The sequence below is a fragment of the Chrysemys picta genome, chromosome 10 (genome assembly GCF_011386835.1).
Source record: "Chrysemys picta bellii isolate R12L10 chromosome 10, ASM1138683v2, whole genome shotgun sequence".
Lineage (NCBI taxonomy): Eukaryota > Metazoa > Chordata > Testudines > Emydidae > Chrysemys > Chrysemys picta.
The window spans coordinates 31,529,343-31,550,975 of record NC_088800.1 but is presented as its reverse complement, the minus strand read 5'-3'; the positions used below and the strand labels follow the sequence as shown (position 1 = coordinate 31,550,975).

The 21,633-nt window shown below is 36.3% G+C and overlaps 1 protein-coding gene across 13 annotated transcripts in view; it reads left to right on the top strand.

Moving 5' to 3' along the window:
* The window catches only part of BNIP2 (BCL2 interacting protein 2), a 31,467-nt gene extending 13,705 nt beyond the window's left edge, over positions 1-17,762 (top strand). For 4 of the 13 annotated variants that reach the window (XM_065559520.1, XM_065559519.1, XM_065559518.1 and 1 more), the window contains exons 3-10: positions 1,139-1,206; positions 2,728-2,895; positions 5,242-5,418; positions 6,270-6,372; positions 6,636-6,767; positions 8,000-8,086; positions 8,220-8,318; positions 14,947-17,762. In XM_065559520.1, the coding sequence (XP_065415592.1) occupies positions 1,139-1,206; positions 2,728-2,895; positions 5,242-5,418; positions 6,270-6,372; positions 6,636-6,767; positions 8,000-8,086; positions 8,220-8,318; positions 14,947-14,989 (877 nt within the window). In that variant the 3' untranslated portion in view covers positions 14,990-17,762. Of the gene's footprint in view, positions 1-1,138; positions 1,207-2,727; positions 2,896-5,241; positions 5,419-6,269; positions 6,373-6,635; positions 6,768-7,999; positions 8,087-8,219; positions 8,319-10,134; positions 10,171-14,946 lie in introns of all 13 variants that reach the window. The other 9 variants (XM_008164082.4, XM_065559517.1, XM_024101825.3 and 6 more) reach the window with 4 other exon arrangements.
* Positions 17,763-21,633: the final 3,871 nt, after the last annotated feature.

The window sequence follows — 21,633 nt, the reverse complement described above, 5'->3', positions numbered from 1 at the left end:
GAAGGGTTCTTATTATTAGCAACATGTAAGCAAGGAGGAATATTAGTCTGTGAACTTCCCACATTCATGCAATGAGAACTATACCTTAAAGCTTTAAGGTAACTTTGCATAATTCTGGAGTGCTACATATTCCTATTAATGCTTTCAAAGACTAAAAAGTATCATGTGCTCAAATACATTTGGGTGGCAATTAAGTTGAAAATCAATTCTGGGCTGTCTACACTTTCAAGCTTTTTTGAAAATTCATTAAAACACTTCCAAAACACCCCAGAAAATTACATAAACTGTGCAAGTAGGGAAAAAGACTTAAATATAAATCAGATCAAATTTTGAGCTTGATCCTTGATATGATGGTACAACTTCAAATTGGAGCTTTCAGGTGTGCTTCAGAATAGGGCAGAAATTTTCCTGAAATGTGCACTGTGGATAGTTTAAGCTGTTAAGAAGGAAAAATGTATATACTGTTTGTTATAAATTGTCATCTAAAACTTCATCCAACCTTGCTCTTTTTCTTATTGCTTCATAACAGGCTTGGCCCAAGACTTGAAGAAACCTTATGCTTCACTTTAGCCTCCAATTTTGTGTGGCATGTTGTTTTTTAATAATTGTAATTAAACTATTCAGTTAAAAAAGAAATATATATATAATCTTTCTGCCTTTTTGCTTCATCTTAGTGTATAGGTATCTTTTTAAGATTGCTTAGATGGAAACTAGGACATAGGGTTTCTCAAGCACCATCTAACTAAATTATTTACCTCTAAGGCCCCTTTGTACTTCATAATAAAATACAAGTTAAGTACTTTTCTGGTCTCGCTTAACTGCTAAAATATAGAACAATCCAGTGCTTGCAGTAATAACGGGCGGTAACTACTGGTTTGGGGCGGGGGGGGGGGTTAACATCAATAGGTAAGGCTCACTTGAAAAACTGCAAATCACTGTTCGGCCATGGTAATGCTCTGCTTGGCTGATAGCTTGGTTTAGACCACAAACATGTTTAATCTGATTCTAAACCTACAATGTTTTTATATATATATTTAAAAAAAAAGTGTATGTGTTGGTCTAAAGATCAATATGGGATTTTTCATTAAATACTTTGCAAGTGTTTCCTTCAACAAGTGTCTTTGTTTTTCTGGACCAGGCCCCTACCAGAGGATGATCATGTTGAAGCAGATATACTAGCTGCAACTGGTCAACAAGGCCAGCATGGTAAGAACCTCTTAAGTATTAGAAAGTCTTGGGTAAGCAGTGTTCAAATCAGTATATTTGTGTTTGAATACCATCAAAGTTTGTAGTACAGACAAAATGGGTTTACCATAATACAGATTGGGCCTAGAAGGTGTTGCCTTCACTTCCGCTGTAAATTCAGAGCTCAGTTAATACCCACTGAAAATGAACTATTCCATTAGATTTTCACGATGGCCAGTCTTAAATTTGTAGAAGCCAAATAAAGATGAACCATTCTGTCAATTTTAAGAGTTTATCGGGTTCTATTGCACAATTTAGATGTTTCTTCTTAGTCTCATTTCAATATTGACTTCACTGGATGCTAAATTTTAAAGGTGATGTCAAAGGAGGGAGGGAATTACAGCTACATTAAAAATCACACATTGGTTTATGTAGTTTATTTCTTAATATTTTCCTGCTTTTACCTTGGGGTTTCCTGGACTATGACAGTCTGCTTTAGTTTTGGCATTTCCAGTGTAGGATCAGTCACTTTATTTCATTCCCTGCTTTCAATTGATGTGTCAATTATGGAGGTATCTGCCTTGACCTTTTAAAGCATGTAAAGCATACACCTACCTAACATTGAACCTTCCATTTTACTGTAGTTTGTCAGCCATTACTCATTGTAACATGTTCATACGAAGACTTTTCGAAGGCGATAACTTATTTAACTCTTAAATATAGTAACGATTTTATTTAATCTGTAATAGAAGAGAATAACAGGAGCTGGTTAACACAATAGGTTACATTAAACTAGTTTTTCCACATGTACCCAACTTCAGTACTGTTGTATACTTATGTCGTGTGTTGTGTACAGTTTACTATATACATTCTTATAAGTATCCTGGATTCCCTCGCCAGTTAAGTATGTTGAGTACTGTATATTTTTCTGTCTGTGCTGTGTGTGGTTTAAAAAAAAAAGAGTATTGTGATATTTGAGAAGTACTGTGATTATATAATCAGATAGCTAGACTAGGTGAGGTAATGTCTTTTATTGGAGCAACTCCTGTTGGTAGAAAGTACAAGTTTTCGAGCTACATAGAGCAATTTGAGTGTGCTTCCTTCCCTAGACCTAAAGAAGAGCTCTGTGTAGCTCGAAAACTTGTACCTTCTACCAACAGGAGTTGCTCCAATAAAAGATATTACCTCACCTACCTTGTCTCTCTCGTATCCTGGGACCAACACAGCTACAGCAACACTGCATATAATGAAAGACTATCATATGTGTACACCAGTGGGCACAGTTAAGGGACCATCTACAACCTTAACTAGAAAATTCTAGACTCTCGAGCACTGATTCTTGCAACCTTAAAATTCTATTGATGTATTTTGGGGGAGGTGTTTGGAATATTGTTTGTGAGATGATGAGCATTAATGAGACTTTTTTGTTCTAAGCACTGGACTGTGTTTTTTTTTTCCCCGATTTTTGTTATAAACATTTCTACATACTTGGTATTCTACAAATTAAGTAACCTGCCTTTTCTTTTACTTCAAACCCATTAGAAGTGAATGGAAACAAAGTTAGGAAGAAACTAATGGCTCCAGATATTAGCTTAACACTGGATCACAGTGAGGAATCGGTGTTGTCTGATGACTTAGATGAGAGTGGAGAGGTCGATTTGGATGATTTAGATACTCCATCTGAGAACAGTAATGAGTTTGAATGGGAAGGTAAGGGTTCATTGCTTCTGTCTGGTATTTAAGTAGATGTTTTCTGATGGTTATGCTCAGGTACACAGTATTTCATGTGGATTAGAGCTAGAAGATTTAAAGAATCAGATGTGCATGATGAGAGCTAGCAGGTTCCAAGAATCAGAAGTTTAGAGATGGAAAGCAAACTATTAAGAATCATTAGACACCTTGTGGAAAACTCAGTCATGAAAAATAGACAGTATGGATTTATAAAGACTGTTGGCCAGAATAGCAAACAAGGGACAAGTTTATTTAGCGTGATTGGATGAAATTAAAACCAATACTTTTTTTAGGCTGAATATCATAAGAATCTATGTGAACGTCATATTAAGTTACAGAATTGTCACTGATGGAGACTTTGTATTTCCAAAACTGGACTGAACAGAACGCTAGAAAACTAACTGTAGGGCACATTTCTGAATTGGTTAGGAGATGGATCATATAATTTTAATACGTGTTATTTTTCGAAGGAGAGAAATTAGTTTTAAAGGATGGTAATTACTACTACACTTTCTTTCTTTGAGTATTCAGTTGGCCATGATTTTTTTTATTTTATTTTTAAATCAATCGCTAGTTCATATAAGACAAAAAAGGAGCAGCTACTTTTCCCTTTTTGCAATATAAAAAATTGCTGAAAAGATGTAAACTACCATTTAAAAAATATTTGGGCAACATTTGAAAATTGAGTAACGTAACACATGATCACTTGGTTCACTAATAAGCAAGACAAATGGTCAATAGCTTTTACAGAATTCAATTAACAGTTTGCTTTTCAGTTTCAGAATAGTGGTCTTGGAAGGGGCACGCATACAGCCTCATTGTGCATCATCAGGGAACTCTTCTGACTTTGCATTTAAACTCTTTAAGATAACAATAGGAAATTCATTTCCTGTTGGACTTTTAAAGTTCTATTTAAGTGGATATGGTTGCTCTAAAATTGGGAAGTAAGTCCCTGATCCCACAGTCTGATTCCTGTAGGTGAACTCTTATGCCTGTACCAAATCTCCATTAATTCAATGGGGCTCCACATGGGTGCAGAAATCCACATGTAAGGATCAGACTGCAGGATTGGGACCTAAATTTAAGTGAATTTTATGTTATTAAAATATGGTTAAATTAAAGGGCATCTTTCAAGAATCCTTCTGTCTGGCATTGGGACTCTTAACAATTTATACAAAAGTTGACAATTATCTGTATTTCATTATTCTGATAATTTCTCTTCTTGCTTTAAGCATGTACCTATTAAAGTGTCAAGGGAAATTTTAAATACATAATTCTTTAACATTGCTAAAAGCTTGTTCCTATTAGATACATCTATTGTACTGTAAGAAATTAATTCATTCTTGCATAAATAGGAATGCTACTGCATTTAAAATAACAGGACAGAGGAGAAAAAATCCTTTGGCAGGGAAGGTAAGACTAACGTGAACCAGGAAACAATTTTAAGAAAAGCTTGATTTTTTTTTTTAAAGGATCTTAGATTAAGTTAAATGTGTTGGAAGTGAGAGTAGGAAATATATGGGTGTAAGTGTGTGGTGGGCTGGCCATATTTTATTGCCTTAGGGAATATGGTTTGGTGTTAATGGATAGATTTATAACATGATTCAGGAAATATTCCAGTTCATTTGTTACAGAAAGTTGCTGAAAAGGGTTTCTGTCTTTTCTTTCTTTAATGCTGCTGTCTTCATTTTCCTGGAAGGATAGTTTCCATTAACAGCTTTGTCTTGGAAACAGACAACTAACATGCAGTAGGTTTTTCTCACTTTTGGTAAGGTCTGTGCAACTAAAATTCAAAGAATCATGATTTTATTAGAAAAATCTTTTCTGAAGATTGCTCTCTTTAGCATAAATTTCAATTATTTTGAACATATGTATTAGTTAGCTTTAATTTCTACAAGATTTATTTGCATGTCTGCTTACCAGCTATTATCAATGTATTAAATTATGCTTTACCATGTAAATCTCTGATCAAACAAAACATAATAATTGAAGTTAACCACTTCGTATCTAATTTGGCAGCATTTATGGTAACGAACGTTTAAAAGCATATGTACTTTCTCTAAAAGGCCTTCTACATATCCAGAAATTTAAGTGGTCAGACAGCTTCATATAAAATACAGCCAAGAACCCAATATTTATCAGGATACTGTATAGCGGGACATCTAACACAGTATCTTCTAGTGATGGAACTAAGTCAGGTATTTCTGGCTGGTCGTATAGAAAGTTATAATAATCCAAACAGAGTGAAGTGGTTAACTTGCAATCTGATTGGTACTGTCATGTTAAAGATCATCATGCATAATAGGTGTATTTTAATGTTGACAGATGATCTTCCAAAACCAAAAACTACTGAAGTAATGAGAAAAGGATCGCTTCCTGAATACACTGCTGCAGAGGAGAGAGATGATGGGCGACGCTGGCGTATGTTCAGGATTGGAGAACAGGATCACAGGGTGGACATGAAGGCAATTGAGCCCTATAAAAAAGTTATCAGCCACGGAGGTAAGGATTAATGACATAGGCTGAGGGTTACCCCCTATAAATTACGACACCCAACAGAGTGGGAGGGGGGACAGATGTAAGTGGTGTTAAGGTGTAAGTATTGAGGAATTTCCAGATCTTCCATGTCATGAGCTGCAGTAGAAGGCATATGAGTATATTAGGGATGTTGGCTTAAAAGAAAGCTACCCCAGTCTTGATGAAGATAGAATTGTACCTTTTTTAACTAGTGAAAACCAAAATGCTTCAAAAAAAAGAGAGGTTAATGTTGAAATAAATTAAAATAACAGAACGTGTGGAGTATATTTAACTCTTCCAGACTGAACACTTGCTGTAGTGACAGAGTAGTTATCAGCATTTCAATATGTGGATTGCCAATTTAACCAGTTTTAAAAAATATATATATATAGGTTTGGGTGCTATCGCAGCCTTTGTAGACCCCATAACAGCTTTTATGGTTTTACAATCACTGTCCAGTTTAAGGTCTGTCTTCCCCTGTTGTGTATGTAAAAATCCATTCAGAAGGGAAATTGACTACATGCAAATGCTGTAAAATACATAAACTAAACATGCTAATAGAAATTAGAGCATCTTTCATTTATAGCTAAAGTTTACTATCTGAGTAACGGTAAATTTTTAAAAAATCAGACATGCTTTTTTAAAATGGATGGTGTCTTTTTAGCCTTTTTGTGCCTCCATTATTTCATCTGTAAAGCACTTTGAAATAGATGATGAAAAAGCACAAAAGTGCAGTGTTTACTACTGTAGAATTTGATCAGTATAGTCAGACTTCTCCATTACTTTTTACTTTTGTTTTTTACTTTATTGCTATTAATTTTGGTTTTCCCTTTTAGGTTATTATGGTGATGGGTTAAATGCCATTGTTGTGTTTGCTGTTTGCTATATGCCTGAAAGCAGTCAGCCTAACTACAGATATCTAATGGATAATCTATTTAAGTAAGTAGTCTTTTTGCCATTAAGAATTGTCCACAAATGATCTCCTAGTAGAGTTCCAGCAATGCAAAAAGGGCTACCAGCCTCTTCTGCTTTTTACATGAAATTTTATATTTGGGAAATACCAAAGTAGGCTAAGACATTTAATTCTGTGATTATTTTTTTTCTGTAGCCTTTGAGCCTTTATCAAAATATAAATTTTCATTTGCACATTAACTGTCATTCAGTTTTTCATTTGAAAGCTTTTTCCTTACTTGTTATTACAGATATGTTATTGGCACTTTAGAACTGTTAGTAGCAGAGAACTATATGATAGTTTACTTAAATGGTGCTACAACACGGAGAAAAATGCCAAGTTTAGGCTGGCTCAGGAAATGTTACCAGCAAATCGATAGAAGGTAAGATAAATTCTATTACAATGATATGTAGAAATCTCTTTATCACTTTTGTCATTATCTATATTTTGTGAAAATTGTTAATTAGCATATTGTTAATTTAAGTCTGCGAGGCTTTGGATAATGCTGAACCCTGCAACAATTGTCCTGTTTCCCACTTGTATGATTTAGGCACTGAAGCTCCAAGGCAGAAATACTGCTGGAGAATTTCATTTAATTTCAAATGAAAATGCTTGTCAACGCTGTATTTCCATCAATCGTACAACTGCCTTGTGAAATACTACTGAATAAAGGTTTCACAGTGTACTGTATAGTCTTATTTAAAGTGAGCTTCCTGAATAATCTTGCAGGAAAGTTGTCAGTGTTGAACAGGTCAATGTCAACTGTAAAAGGAAAGACTAGTTAGAATGAAAAGGTACTTGTAACCTCTTGCACAGCTGTAGTAAAAGGCAGCAAAAAATGCTTCTTTCCAGCTGAACTCTTCCCATGAGTGTTTACAGTAAAAGTCTAAGCAGACCCCATTTGCTGAGCTTACAGTTAGGTTACATTTATCCTGTGGGGATTGCACAAATTGGCGGGGGGGAGTTTCAAATCCAGATTTGGTGTATAAAATTTCTTATTGGCTGAATAGTCTACTTATCTGACAAGTGGATACGCAACTCTGCAACGTTAGATGGAGTATAAGATGCCAAAATATCGAAGAAGCTGCTGTTAGCAGTCCATTTTCCCCCAAAAAACACATTGGTGTTGGTCTCGCATATCATTATTAAAGCAGCCCTTTTCCACTTTCCTCTCCTTATTGCCCTTTATCTCATTAATTATACAGATACCCATTTCCCAAGTGAACCTCACTCTTTCCTCTCTTAGAGGTTGTTAAAACGTGTGGAAGCATGAGTTAGCTATATTGGTCCTTGAGACATACCACTAACATTTGGTCAAAAACTTCTTCACTGGCTAACTTGTTCTTAGTTCTTTCTCATCACAATCTGATACTCCAACTATCTATTCATGACAAATTCAACATAACATGGTTTTGCTAGTTTTTATTCAACTTTGGTAGACAAGAAGATAACGGAGTGTCTGTTCACTAGGAGTTTACTCATTAGATTACATATGACAGAGAAGTGGCAATTATACAATAACTGAACACTTGTACTTTTTTATATTAAATATGCATTGCTTTTTTTGACTCATTTTGTTCCTTAACACTGGTGTTCAATACTTGAATTCTTTAGGTTAAGGAAAAACCTGAAATCGTTAATAATAGTTCATCCTTCTTGGTTTATCAGAACACTTCTGGCCATCACAAAACCTTTTATTAGGTAATATTCTGGAAATTACTTCATTTAAAGAAAGTACAAATGTATTAGTACTTAAATTTCAGCAAGTAATACTTAATATTTAAAGATGTACTCAACATTTTAGTAATTGTTCTTTACATTTGTTCTTCCACAGCTCAAAATTCAGCCAAAAAATTAGATATGTCTTTACCCTGGCAGAGCTAGCTGAACTCATCCCCATGGAATATGTTGGCATACCAGAATGCATAAAACAGTACGTTTTTTTATTCAAACATGCAAAGGCGTGCTTGGTATAGAGCACAAATGTGAAAACTTATTAAATTGTGTTATGTTGATTTTCAACGTGTCTATAAATTGGCATTAATCTAGAAGAGTAGGACCCTTGCTGTCCAGAGACGGTCTCTCTCTGTGCTAGAGTTGTGATGGTGTTAAATTTCTACTTTGCATGCAGCAACATAATGGTACCCAGAGCATGGCAATGAAATAATTCTTAGCTCTATGGTTTATATAATTGCTACATTATCCTGAGTATGAACTAGTCTTGCGGAATCATAAAATCATAATGCACAAAAGACCTCTATGAAACTCTTCTTTTTCTTTGGTATTTAAATTGACTTGCTATTGTGAGAAATGCTGGTCTTGCTTACATTATAAGCCCCTTTTATGTAGTACTCAGCCAAAGCATTTGAGGTGTTGCACAGCCGAATAAAAGCAAAACAGTCTAAGCAATCAAATATATAACAAATAAGGAATCCATTTGACAATGAGAGGGGAGATGGAAAAGACTATAAACATAAGCCTTACAATAGTGATTCAAAAAATCCTTGGAAGGAGGGGCAGCTTTAAGGCCTTTTTTGAAGTGGAGATCAATGAAATAAGAGCTGTCAAAGGGGTGCTTTCCAAACCAATTGGCCCACCGCAGGAAAAACACATCTGCCTGCCAGCTTGAGGTATGATGGTGGAATTTTTTAGCACCAGGCTTTGTGTGGGTACTCAATAGCACAATGCTCACAAAGTAGAGCTGATGCATCCAGAGCAACAGTTAAGGATCCTAAGAGCCTATGGTGACAATTTGAAGTTGAACTTCTACTTCATAGGCAATTAGCCTAAAGAATCTAGGGTAGTAAGGATGTGCCTTTGCTTTTAGCTCACTCAAAATGTAATGGCAATGTTGCTTATTACTTTGAACTGAAAGTCACATAAGGAAGGTATTAGAATAATCACACCTCATGGTCACAAGTCATGTGTTGCTGTTGAAAGGCTGACACAGGTGATGTCTACACTACAGCCGGATCCACGCTCTGGCGATCAATGCACCGGGGGTTGATTTAGCGGGTCTAGTGAAGACCCGCCAAATCAATCGCAGATTGCTCTCTGGTCATCCCCAGTACTCCACCCCGAACAAGAAGAGTAAGGTCTCGCGACATAGCCAGGGGTAAATGTCTAGCTGGTACAAATTGCAAAACTGAACATTTTGTAACACATGCAGAATGTGGCTTTCTGTGGAAAAGGCACAAAATTAACATAAACTTGTAAATCTGACACTGCCTAGAACAAATTCCCTTCAAAAGCACAGGATTTGAAGGAGGACGCTTCTGTAGCTAGAGATTATTTACGAAATGAACAGACTTATGTCCTCCTAAGGTTTACAAGACAGCCTTGATCATTATTGCAGCTGGTTGCATCAAGCACTGATCTTCCGCAGATACCAAGCTTGCTGGTCCACAGGGCAAGGTATATACCAGAACATTTTGCCATACTTCTATGTTGGAGAATATGACACTTTGAGCTATACTTCAAAATTAGGTCATAAGGTCTCTGGATTTTGAGGTAGATCAGAATGGACTAAATAGTGTACATTACTACTGTTACCACACAGCAACTAAATCTCTACTAGTTCTGCATTTTATTTAAAACTAGTATATATTCGTGATTTTATTCTCTAAATAACTATGCTAGTTTTAAGACTTGATATTGTGTTTCCATGAAGAACATTTAACACTTGTTGTTTTGAGTTTGGTTGGCCTTCATATCTTGTACTTACTGAAATCAAACTTTTCCCCACTAAGGTATGAAGAAGAAAAGTTTAGAAAGAAACACAAAAGGTATATATGCACACCTTACTTAGGGATGCATCTAGACAAGACCACTTGTACTGCACAAACTAACTCTTTCCCGATTGGTTGGCTTGCAGACACGAACAAGCATTTGTAAATATAAACACGCACTAATGACTAAGCTTGAGTTTTGAAGTAGTTACGGTAAATATAACTTGTAAGAGAGCTCCACATAGAAGTGTAAACCATGGATGGGTTTGTAATCTGTCAATATTTTGTCACTTCAGAGATGCTTTTATTAAGGGGATGTATTGACTTTGAGCTGCATCTTCAAAAAGGCAAAAAGTAATATGCATATTTGAACCTGTTTCAACAAACTAAATTTGTTATTGTTAAGAATAGGTAACTGTTTGTTTGAATGCTTAGTTAATTTCTAGATGCCAAACTGCTACAATTGTAGAAGTTACTTGCAAAACAACTTCTTACAAATTTCAGGATTAGAATTTCTATCTTGCTTTATTCAGTATTCACTAATTTCAATTATTTTCAAGATGTCTAACTTGCACAGGCCCTAAATTAGTTTATATTTTTACTCAGTGCTGTTTGTATTTGCAGTGCCTAGATTCCGTGCTAATTAATATTGGGTTTTCTGTATGCTGAAACTTAAGTGGCCTGCTAACAATTCAAGCAATTCTTGCATCTGATAAAAATACTTAAAACAAATGAGTAATCACGATTCAATATGTCTACCAATAACCTCACTAAAACACTCTGCTTCTAACTTTAAACTTTTATTCTGAGCGCTCCTGCTGCTATGTGCATAACCATAAACTGTTTAGGGACAAGTCACTTTCTGTAAACATGTTGTAAGTAGGAAGATGGAAAAGACAAAAGGTATTAAGAAGTAAATCTGTCAGAAATAACTTTTCCCTATGGATTTTACTAGGTTTCATAAAAAAACAAAGCAAAAAGCTAGTGGAAAAGCATAAAACTGTCAGTCTGTATGAAAAACTGTAAACTTTAATTCTGCAATATTATAGCTGAGATTATAAAGGTACCAACTACAGAAAATTCAGTTACAGCTCTCACAGCAACTCTAACTTGCTTCACCTTGTTAATGTCTGGTATTTTGACTGTCTATAGACCCAGTTCTACTCCACGGGAAGGGTTGCCATGGACTGCAGTGGGTATAGAATTGAGCCCTTAAAAGGGATATCCACTTTAAATTTCAGGTCTCAGGTTCAACATACTCGGAGTCCCTCCCCTCAATATTCCACCTACAATCACTTTTTTCCAAATGTTTCTTTTACGTTGCTGTGTGAAAATCTGATTATAAATGGAGTAAAAATGGAACTAACTAGATAGTGTTTACTTTGTGTATTTGACAACAGAAATGCTTTTCCTTCCATAGTATGTTATCATAATCATGGTAGTTAACTGCAATAACAGTAATTAAAAATTCTTCAGATATCATTGTGGATTCTTTTGGTTTAAAGTTGCCAGTATCCTGTTACATTTGATGTACATCATTTCCTTTGGGAATTACTTAACTCGCTTTTAAAAGAAACAATCAGAGATCACATAAATACATGCTCTACTCTGCTACTGGATTGAGAAGTGTTGCAGAGTAACATACTGTGCAAGTAAAGAGCAACCCTTTCAGATACAGCTGTGCAGTTTCTAAGCCCTATTCCTTCAGATTTCGGTGTTTTATGTACTATCTGAAACAGCCAAATCAAAGTCGTCCTCTCCCCCACCGCCCCCTCCCAAAAAATCCCTTTTGGTGCAGAATATTCAGCCCAAACAATAACATATTAAATGCATGAAAATATGGCCGCCTCAGCTATTGCGGGTATTACTACCATAGTATTGGAGCTGTGGATCCTTTTTTACTGCATTCACCAAAGACTAGATCAACATCAGAGAACAGTCTTAGCCAATTAAACCATTTATTTGAAGCAAAAGCCAAAGAGCAAATGGCCAAGAGAGAGAGGACTCCTTTTCCCCCCCTCTCATCAGATTATGCTGTATGCAGTAAGCATGTACAGTAAAAGCCCTTGTGAAAAAGTAATTGCTTTAAGTAAAATTTAAAGCCGTTGAGCCATTAGATTAAGCCAGAAGAGTTATTCGATGACAAAAGTACAGTCGTAGTCTTAAATGAAGTCACTGGGTGTTTTAGGCAATGCATTATGTTCACCATGTCCTTTGTTGGTTTATTTTAGAATGCAGTTTAGTATATGTAAATGAACTTTGGAGAGGTGCTTTTTTTGGAAACTTCCATTGCAACAATGTCTTTGGTACTATGTAGCTCAGGGATTGGCAACCTTTGGCATGCGGCCCGTGAGGGAAAACCCCTGGCGGGCTGAAACAGTTTGTTTACCTGCAGCGTCTGCAGGTTCGGCGGATCGCTGCTCCCAATGACTGCAGTTTGCTGCTCCAGGCCAATGGGGGCTGCGGGAAGTGGCGCAGGCCGAGGGATGTGCTGGCCGCCCTTCATGCAGCCCCCATTGGCCTGGGACGGCGAACTGCAGCCAAACTTGCGGATGCGGCAGGTAAACAAACCAGCCCAACATGCCAGCGCTTACCCTTACGGGCCACGTGCCAAAGGTTGTCGATCCCTGATGTAGCTAGAAGTGTGCAGAGATGAAAAATACAAATCTCTCAGAAGTGTTAGGTGACCATCTTTCTGCACACAAATATTAATTTGAGTATTTGAAACACAAAGTTGGCTATAACCTATTCCCTGTTTGTCGTTTGTCAACATCCTGATAAATTTTGCCTGGTTAACAATTTGAGTCCCAGAATTGGCTACACTCCAGGGTACTACAGATTGGATTGCAGTCCTGCAAAAAAATAACTTGATGTACAGAAGTGGTCTCACTGAAGAATTGACTGCTGATATGTAAAGTTAAGCATGTAAGTGTCTGCAGTATTTGGGTCTAGAATTCTAAATCCATTGGTAGGTTCCTCTAAAACGACTAGCCAGGAATGTTGGTAAAATGCACTCATAAATACTGTCACAAACCCAAATATTTTTCCCTTCCAATTTAGTTTTTGGATATATCTGATCATAGTATCTGACTTTAATTCTGCCTGTCATAATTGTAATTGAAGCATTTAGTGCTTACATGGCACTTTTAATCCATAAAGCTCAAAGGAAAGCTTTGTCTGGGCTTGAAAAACTTATTAGGTATTTACTAGCCAGAGAACTAAGTGAACTAGGCTTAGGTAGCATGAAAGATGAATGCCCACACACACCAGATGTGTCAGTGGACAATGGCCTGGTGAGAAGCCAGTAACTCTGCCCCAGTTGTTGGAAACAGAGAGGGCACTGGGATTCAGAAGCAAGGACAGCACCTTGTTCTCTTTTGTGGGTCTCTGGCTGATGGATTTAAAAACTGTTGTCCCTTTCTAGCTGTTTGGAAGGAGCTTTTTCTCATCCTCCAACTTCAGAGCCTCTTGGCTGATGGAGAGTAAGAAGGGTGTTTGGTACTCTACTCCTTTCCCAAGCCTTTTTTAGTCCCTTTCCTGTAAGTACTTTCACTGTTTGTTCATATTTTTCCCTAGCTGCAACATAGTGAAACTGGCAGTGTTCTTGTCAGTTTCACAACTGCTGTTCAGAATCCTGTAGGCAGAAACTTACCTGAGTCTTGTTAACCTCATTCCGCTTTTTGGGAATGTCATGAGAAACAGTGGACTGAAGCTGGCTGCACACTCAGCAGGACAGCACATGTCAGTTCACACGTCAGAGGTTCTCCTAGCAGCCATAAGAGCCAGAAACTTCACTAAAAGAAAACTTAAATTTATGCAGAAATTGTTGATGTAGATTCCTTCACTCACCAGTTGATTAAGCAAGAGGATGCATAGTGGGCCTAGAGTCTTCCTCCCCTAGAGAGAGAGAAAAAAAAAACCCGACCCCATAACCAATCATTATCCTCATCTTGCAGAGAGAAAGCTAAGAGGAATGGAGATTAAATGACTTCCCCAAAGAGTCAGTGCTCAGAGCCAGAAATAGAATCCAGGTCTAAACAGTACCATGTTCAGTGCGCTAGACCACACTGCATCCTAGTTGAATAGCGCACATGTTTACCCGAGTGCCTCTAAAGTGCTGTCTGATATCCTGCATACACACAGACTAAATACAAAGAATGCATTCCATATTTTTAATAAATCTAACTATATATAGTAACTAATTGAATACAACTTATTTCAAAATAGCAGGGATCAATACAATGCACGTTATTTGTACTAATTGTTTAGAAAACAATTCTGTGAAACTTTAAAAATGTAGGTAGTAAAGGAAACAGTGTTGGCACAACCACACTGTTCTTTCAGCTTAATATTTAATAAAGCTGTTCTTAAAAAAAAGACCACACTAAACCCATAGTTTACGGTTTTGATAAGCTCATGTTCTCCAATATAAACTGCATTCTGGTCTTAAAACTGTCTTTCATTTTATTGCATGTCTTAGAGGCTTACATCCTAGTCACTTTATTAATAAATGAACATGCAACATGGCCAAATTTGATATTTCATTTTCCTAATACTTTTCTTCCAAATACCATATCTATTGTTGCTTGAAAACACTTCTTGATCCGTTTTTAAAATCTATAATTTTAGGGACAATAACAAGGTGGATCTTTACCATTTTGCTGTAACTGAACCTACTTCACTGATTTTTTTTAACAGTTGAATGATATTTACTAAAAACCTTTTCTATATAAAAACTTCAATTCTCCTATTAAGATCAGCTTTTTTGCCTAATATAGAAAGTAAGACTACTGAAATTGTAATTTATATTCTAACATTTTTTTTATTAAACAGAATTGACCAAGAACTTGATGGGGAAACAAGAACAGAAAAGTGAACAGTAAGTTTGGAGTCCAGACAAGATGGAAGACTCTGCAGGTGGAATGATCTGGGGTTTTTTGTTTTTTTGCGTTTACAATGCATTCATTAGCCTTTATTATGTAACCTGTTATAAAAGGTGCCTTGATATATCTCTGGACTTGTACACAAGGGACTGTTCTCTACAGTATTGGTTTGCAAATTTGGGTTTAATTCTTGACTTTAATAGCTACTTTACCATGTAATCATTTTATATTGTTAAATGTCAAAGAACCATATGTTTATAGGAGGCATTCTTGCAATTCTCTAAATGATGCATGTTCTTCAGTAAAATATTTATATACCTAAATGTTAAAGGAAAGAGATAATATATTTTTATGACTCTTTGAGCAATATTTTATAATGTTTGCCTGCAGAATGAATTCTTTTGCAAGTAGACAAGGCCATAAATGAGTGCTGTCATTGTTTTGTAAAGTGCATGATGAATGTTTTTTGCTGTAAATAGCTAATACATTTCCTGAATGATTTAGAAACCTAACAATTTTTAGATGCCGGTGTTCACTTAGTGCAGTTGTCTCATGAATGTGAAGATAATCATTTTTGTTCCTGTGTCTAATACAAGTAGAACTCACTTACACTGCCAGAATGATCTTGAGCTTTGGTTTGTCTTTGGTTTTCTTCAAAATACAGATTTGTAGCTCTGTGAATTTCAGCTTATTGGCTACCACCTTTTAGCCTAGTTAAGCCATATTGGGGACTAAATAGTTCAAATGACTAATAGCATAATGAGCTTTTCACCATTAGGTCACTAGTTTAAATTCTGCTCAGGTGTTTAGTAGATAAAAGCTGTCTAGTCAGTGATCAGTGTGAAATGAGCTCAGTCCTGTTACTCTTGGATGAGTGTCAGTTGGCACTAACTGAAACTCTGTTCAGTCTCAGCAGACACACAAAGAATTGCATGGGCATGGAGCTGAACTGTCCTTTCAACCATAAAAGTTATCCATTCAGGTCAAGATTGAAGTACCCTGGAGAGGAGGTGTGGAAAATCTTGCACTGCCTTTACTTTGTAGATGGAGATCTTCCATTTCCAGTGCTATCTGGCACTTCTCATAAGCACTAAATTCACTTTAAAGAATGTAATGAGTCTGTTTTGTTTTTGTTTTTTGCTGTGGTTATTCAAGATGTATCCACAAGTTTTCACTTGGTGTTCTTGGGCACATAAATTGACTTTCGTAGGTTCTGTTAGCATAGCTAAATTATACTATGTTCTGGGTGAATCATGTAATGAAAATGTCAGTCATGCCTATTTTGCCTATTGGTGTGTGCAAATAAATCCACTCAGAAGTTAAACATTTAAGTGACATTGAAACAAGCATTAAATATTTTCACTTCTGTTTTTACTGCAGTGCTCACTACTTTTGTCTTAATCATAAAATCAGAAATCCCCATCTGATATTATTCCACACTTCTATTTCCAAGAATATATTGTTTAGTAGTAGTATCACAGTTCTTACACACAATCAAAATAAATCCGGTATACTTACAAAAGTAAGGTAGGTTTCAACTGGATGGTTATTCATCAGTTAAGTATAACACTCATAGGCTAATCATACAACCAGGACTTATTAACCTTTGGATCATTGCAGACTCCTCGCTGTCTCTAAGCAACTATGCATAGGTGCAATACTAGCTAATTCTGATGCCAGATCAGGCCAGTAGTCTGCATCTGAACTTAACAAAGATCTGGTTAACACACATGCTTCAGGGGAATCCGTCTCAAGGCATACATATTTTGGTTAGGTCAGCATCTGTCTCCATCAGCAGTTTATGCAGATTAATATGCTGTCTTCTGCCTAAATAGGCAACCTTATTTTGAAGTTTCCCTGTATGCATTTTTGTAAGGCTTCTATTTTGGTCTGAAAGCAAAGAACCTATATGAAGATACTTTCTTTTGGAGCTAGGGCCTGATGGACAACCTTGAGCAAGTCACTTCATCGCCTTATACCTCCATTTCCCCACTGGTAAAATGGATATGATACTCACCTTTTTTTGTAAAGCATTTTGAGATCTACAAATGAAAACCGCTACATAAGTGCTAGGTGTTATCACTTCCAGTCCTTGTTCTATATATCAAGTTATATCAACTCCAGCTTATTGGCTGAAACCTTCCCTAGCCTGGCAAATAAAATTCCAAGACTGACCAAGTGCAAGGTGTGTGCATGCATGCAAATCTGGAAATCTTTTATTTCATTTTTCGGGCCTTAAAGCTTAATAGATTTAGGTCTCTAAAAGCCTGTAGAATAAGAAGGGGTCACCATCACCCTTCAAATTTTTTCTTCAGATAAAGGTGACTTCTACCAAAAGCAGTTCTCCTAGAAGTAGGGTCTGACAGTTGACTTGCATTGATATAGTGTGACAGTTAAATCAATCTCTCAGATTATTGAAAGATGTCAATTGTTGTATGTAGTGGAGAACACAATAGCTAAAGATGTTTCAAATGGGAAAACATTGGTAGAATTTTGACTGGCTATATACATTCCTTCTCCATGTTCCTCATTGCTTCCTTTAACCCCACACTTGCTTCTCCTTTCCTTTTACCGCCTACAAAAGTTGCAAGCCAAGAATCTTAAACAGCAGTTCAAACAATTCATATGTTGTGTAGAAAACCTAGTTTATACTGTATTTTGTACTTGACCAAATGTTCAGTAATTTTAAAGGCGACTTCCAAAGGGTGGGAAGGTTTGTACCTTTCTGCTGCTTTATTGTATGATTAAAGGAAGTCTGAGTCTTTTTTTCCTGCTTGTTTTTTTCACATTTAAAAAAATCAAGTTTTGTCTATGCTATTTTTCTGACGATTCTCTAAACTGGAGCATTCATTGGTTTATGATAGCAGAGATGCAAAGGAAGTAAAACGTGATTAGGTGTTGAAAAACGAGTTCTATGCAACCCATATAAAATTTTCTCCTCAATTGAACTCTAGTGCCTTTTGTTAAGGCTCAGACCTCCCTCACCCCAACACACTAAGGATTTAGCATTCCCAATCTGGGACTTCTCTGAGAATCCCAGCAAAAAACGGGAAGCAAAAACTAGATACAGATTTTTTAAAATATGCTGCTTGTTAAACTTCATGCACCAGGCACTAGTGAAGGATAATAAACACGCTTCTCTGAAGGCTACATTTTAGACTTCAATTATAGCTGCATGAGGTACTTAACAAGGTTGAATGTTCAACTTCAGCTCTGCATTACCTGACGAATGAGTCCTTGATTCTCAATCTTAATGTTGCATTAATATTTACTGTAAAATGTATACACACACTGATCCATAGTCACTTGCTATCTCTCTATAAGTTTGTGTATAAATAGAAGTGTTCATTTTCATAATCCTACTGCCTTCTAAAGCAACACAGCTTGGGAACCAAGTTGGCAATTGCTGTGGGGAGACTTCCCTCCTGGTTTGTCAGTCTCTCTCTCTCTCTCTCTCCCTCCCCTCCCCACCCACCCCGCATTTTTAATGGTGAAGTATTCATGTGCAAATTTTTAAAAAGCTATTTTAAATGTAGTCTGGGACTTTCTCAAACATTGTAAATGGGTATTATACTCAAAACCAAATCCTGCTGTATTGCAATGAGATTCCAAAGGCTACATCTACAAACAGCTAACTATTAGAAAAAAAAATCACATCACATAGTAAGTGCTCTAAAGCTACCATTATGATTGTTTGATGTAGAGAAAATGCAGCTCACCATTGGAACACAAAGGCAGTTTCAAAGGAAGAACTTCTGTTAAATTGGCAAATTTCTTTTAAAATCCTAAGACTTTGCCAATCAGTACTTGAAATCAAACAAACAAATAAACAAACTTGATGATGCATTTCAGTGGTAAGCTGTAAATACTAGTCTTAACTAATTTCCCAGCAGCTGGATCAGTCTGAAGTATCAACAAAATGCTGAGACAGCAGCATCAATAACGGCAGGCAGATGTCAATCTATACTGACAGGAGACTTGGCTTTGTGTTGTCTAGTAATGTGAATTTTACTTTCTATGGTGCGGTTTCTGAGCTCTGTCAAGAGGCAAAGAAAGAGGCATTGCAATAATTATATAACTTGGGCTGACCTGCTCAGTAAGTTTCTGGAATACAAAGCATGTGGTAGTAAAATGTCAGCAACTTTATTTTGCTGCCAATATGGTTGAAGCGGAGATGATCTTATTTGAGCTGATGGCCCATGGTGAAGGATACAAGATGTTGTAGATCTGTGTTTACAATAGGTAAAATTTTCAAAAGTGACTTAAGAATGTAGGAGTTTGAGTGTTGTTAAAAATCAATGGGCTTTTGGCTCCTGGGCCCTTCTGAAAAATTTACCCAGTATGGTAAGCAAGGGTTTGTAGCTGATATTCTATTGGAAGTACAGTAGTAACATTGCATGATGGCTAGGTGTAAAGATGTTGGCTACACTGAGTTAGCACCGACAGCCAAAGTTTAGTCAATTTGAAACCCCAATCAGGAAGCACCAGGGTTTTTAAAATGTTCCTTTTTAAATCTGGAATTTACTGGCTTCCAAACACTTACAAAATTTTTAAAGTAACACTATAGGTAACTTGTATTCACAGCCTTAAACCCCTTCTTGATAGATTTTCTGGTCTGTGACTTGCCTTTGTTTTCAGCGATCAAGGGAAAGACATGGTATTTTCTGTGGCATTATCTATTGCAGACTACATTCTAGACAGTAAATTAATAAATCACTGTCCCTTGTTTGCTGCGGTTGAACAAATGTCAGCAAACCATCTGTGCCGACTGAGCATCACAGACTTTATAAGATTAGTGATGCGTTGACAATTTTTGAAATTTTTTGCTTTAGACTTTTTAAACTTTGTAAAGGTTTAGTTTTCATTAAGACTAGGTGAGTAAGACAGATTTGGAATTAATAGAGACTTTTTTCGATAATTATCCAAAAAACTACCTCCACAAAGTATAAAAGCTCTCATTTGCCAAATGTTTTGGCCAGTTAATCTCCAATTTGCTGGAAAATTCTCTAGTGTGAAATAGCATAAGAGATTTAAATACAATTTCTAGGAAGCAAAAGGGGCAGGGAGAGAAGTGACTTAAACCGGGTCAATTTACGCTTTATGAAGTCACAACAGCAGATTCTTGTTCAAAAATATAACTTTTTTTCAATTTCAGATTAACATCTCTACATTCCTTGTGGATGGAACCTCAGCATTTATATTCTGCTGTTAGAAAATGGCTTAACTGCAGTCTGTCAGAAACACGAATTATTATTTGTAAAATGCTTTGAAGATTAAAAGTATATGACTTCCTGATCTCCTTTAGAGAGGTGGCCAATAAGCAGGTGGCAGCTAGTATGTTTTATAAAGTTCCAATGAGAACTCTAGTACTGAATTATCCATGTGGATGCAAGTCATTCTCTGGAGGTTTTTAGTTCTATCAATAGATCCTAGGAGCTTTCTGAAGAACTATGCTTCCATCTGTTATATCACAGTTTTTAGAAGATACTGAACCTATTTTCCTCAGAGGAGCACTCAAATTTAAGGATGAATTTCTCTCAGCATGAATAACAAGATAGGAATTTTGCCCCTTTTTAAAACTTAAGAATTCTAGATTGTGCTAAAAGGTTTCCATTGACATGAATCCTCAGTACAACATAATCAAACAGCAATACACTTGCTAAAGCTGAGCAAAATTTTGGGTCAACACATTTTGCAAATTTGAGTTGAATTCAACAAAGTGCTTTGGCTAGGAAACAAAAACAAAACAAAAAAAATCTGGAAGCCAATGTGGTGTTTGGTTTTTCTAAATGAAACTTTTTTTTTTTTTTTTACTAAAAACTGTTCTGAAATTTCCTTCAAGTTTATTTAAAAAAGAACAACCTTAACTCAAAATCAAAAGAAAAAAAATTGGGTTGAATTGCAGGAAATATTTTGTTCCACCCAGAATTTTTTTCAGAACTACCAGTGAGCTGAAAAATTAATTAGCACAGCTCTAGAAATTGCACCTAGAAAATAGTGTGTAGTATTTTGTAGTATATACTCTGTCAAGTTGCTTCCTTTTCTCTCATTGTTGAGAGACCGCATTATGGCCAAAAAGGGAATAGCTTCCACTCCAATGAAATAAAACTCTACTTCAAAATCTCACAATTCAGTTAGAGTACTAACGGGTTTTTGTACCAGTATTATGAGGCATCCTGATTATTCAGTACTGAAACTATTAGTGTGCACTAAGACAGCATTAATGTTGTCTTGTCAGACAGCCTTACCATTACATACTGTATGGTTGGCCTTTATTTTCCATAAAATTTTGGATAAATATCCAGAGTAAGCATTCATAGAAGAAATTTTGATGTTTCAGCCAATGCTGTTCTGCGGGTAATTGGGGAAGGGAATGACTGAGGAGCTTCTACTGTATTCTAAAGCACCTTTTTGAATGAAGAAGCCCAAGAAGTGGGGTTAAACTGGTCTGAACGTTAGATATGTTTTGAAGTGTGGCGTCATTTCACATTGAGATCCATTTTGTTAAAGGACAGAACATCTGGTACATCTGAGCCTTTATGCTTTTCAGGGCAGGGACCATGTGTCTGTACAATGCTTAGTAAAATGGGGGTATTCATTGGAGCCTCTGGGCACTACTGCAATATAATCATTAAAT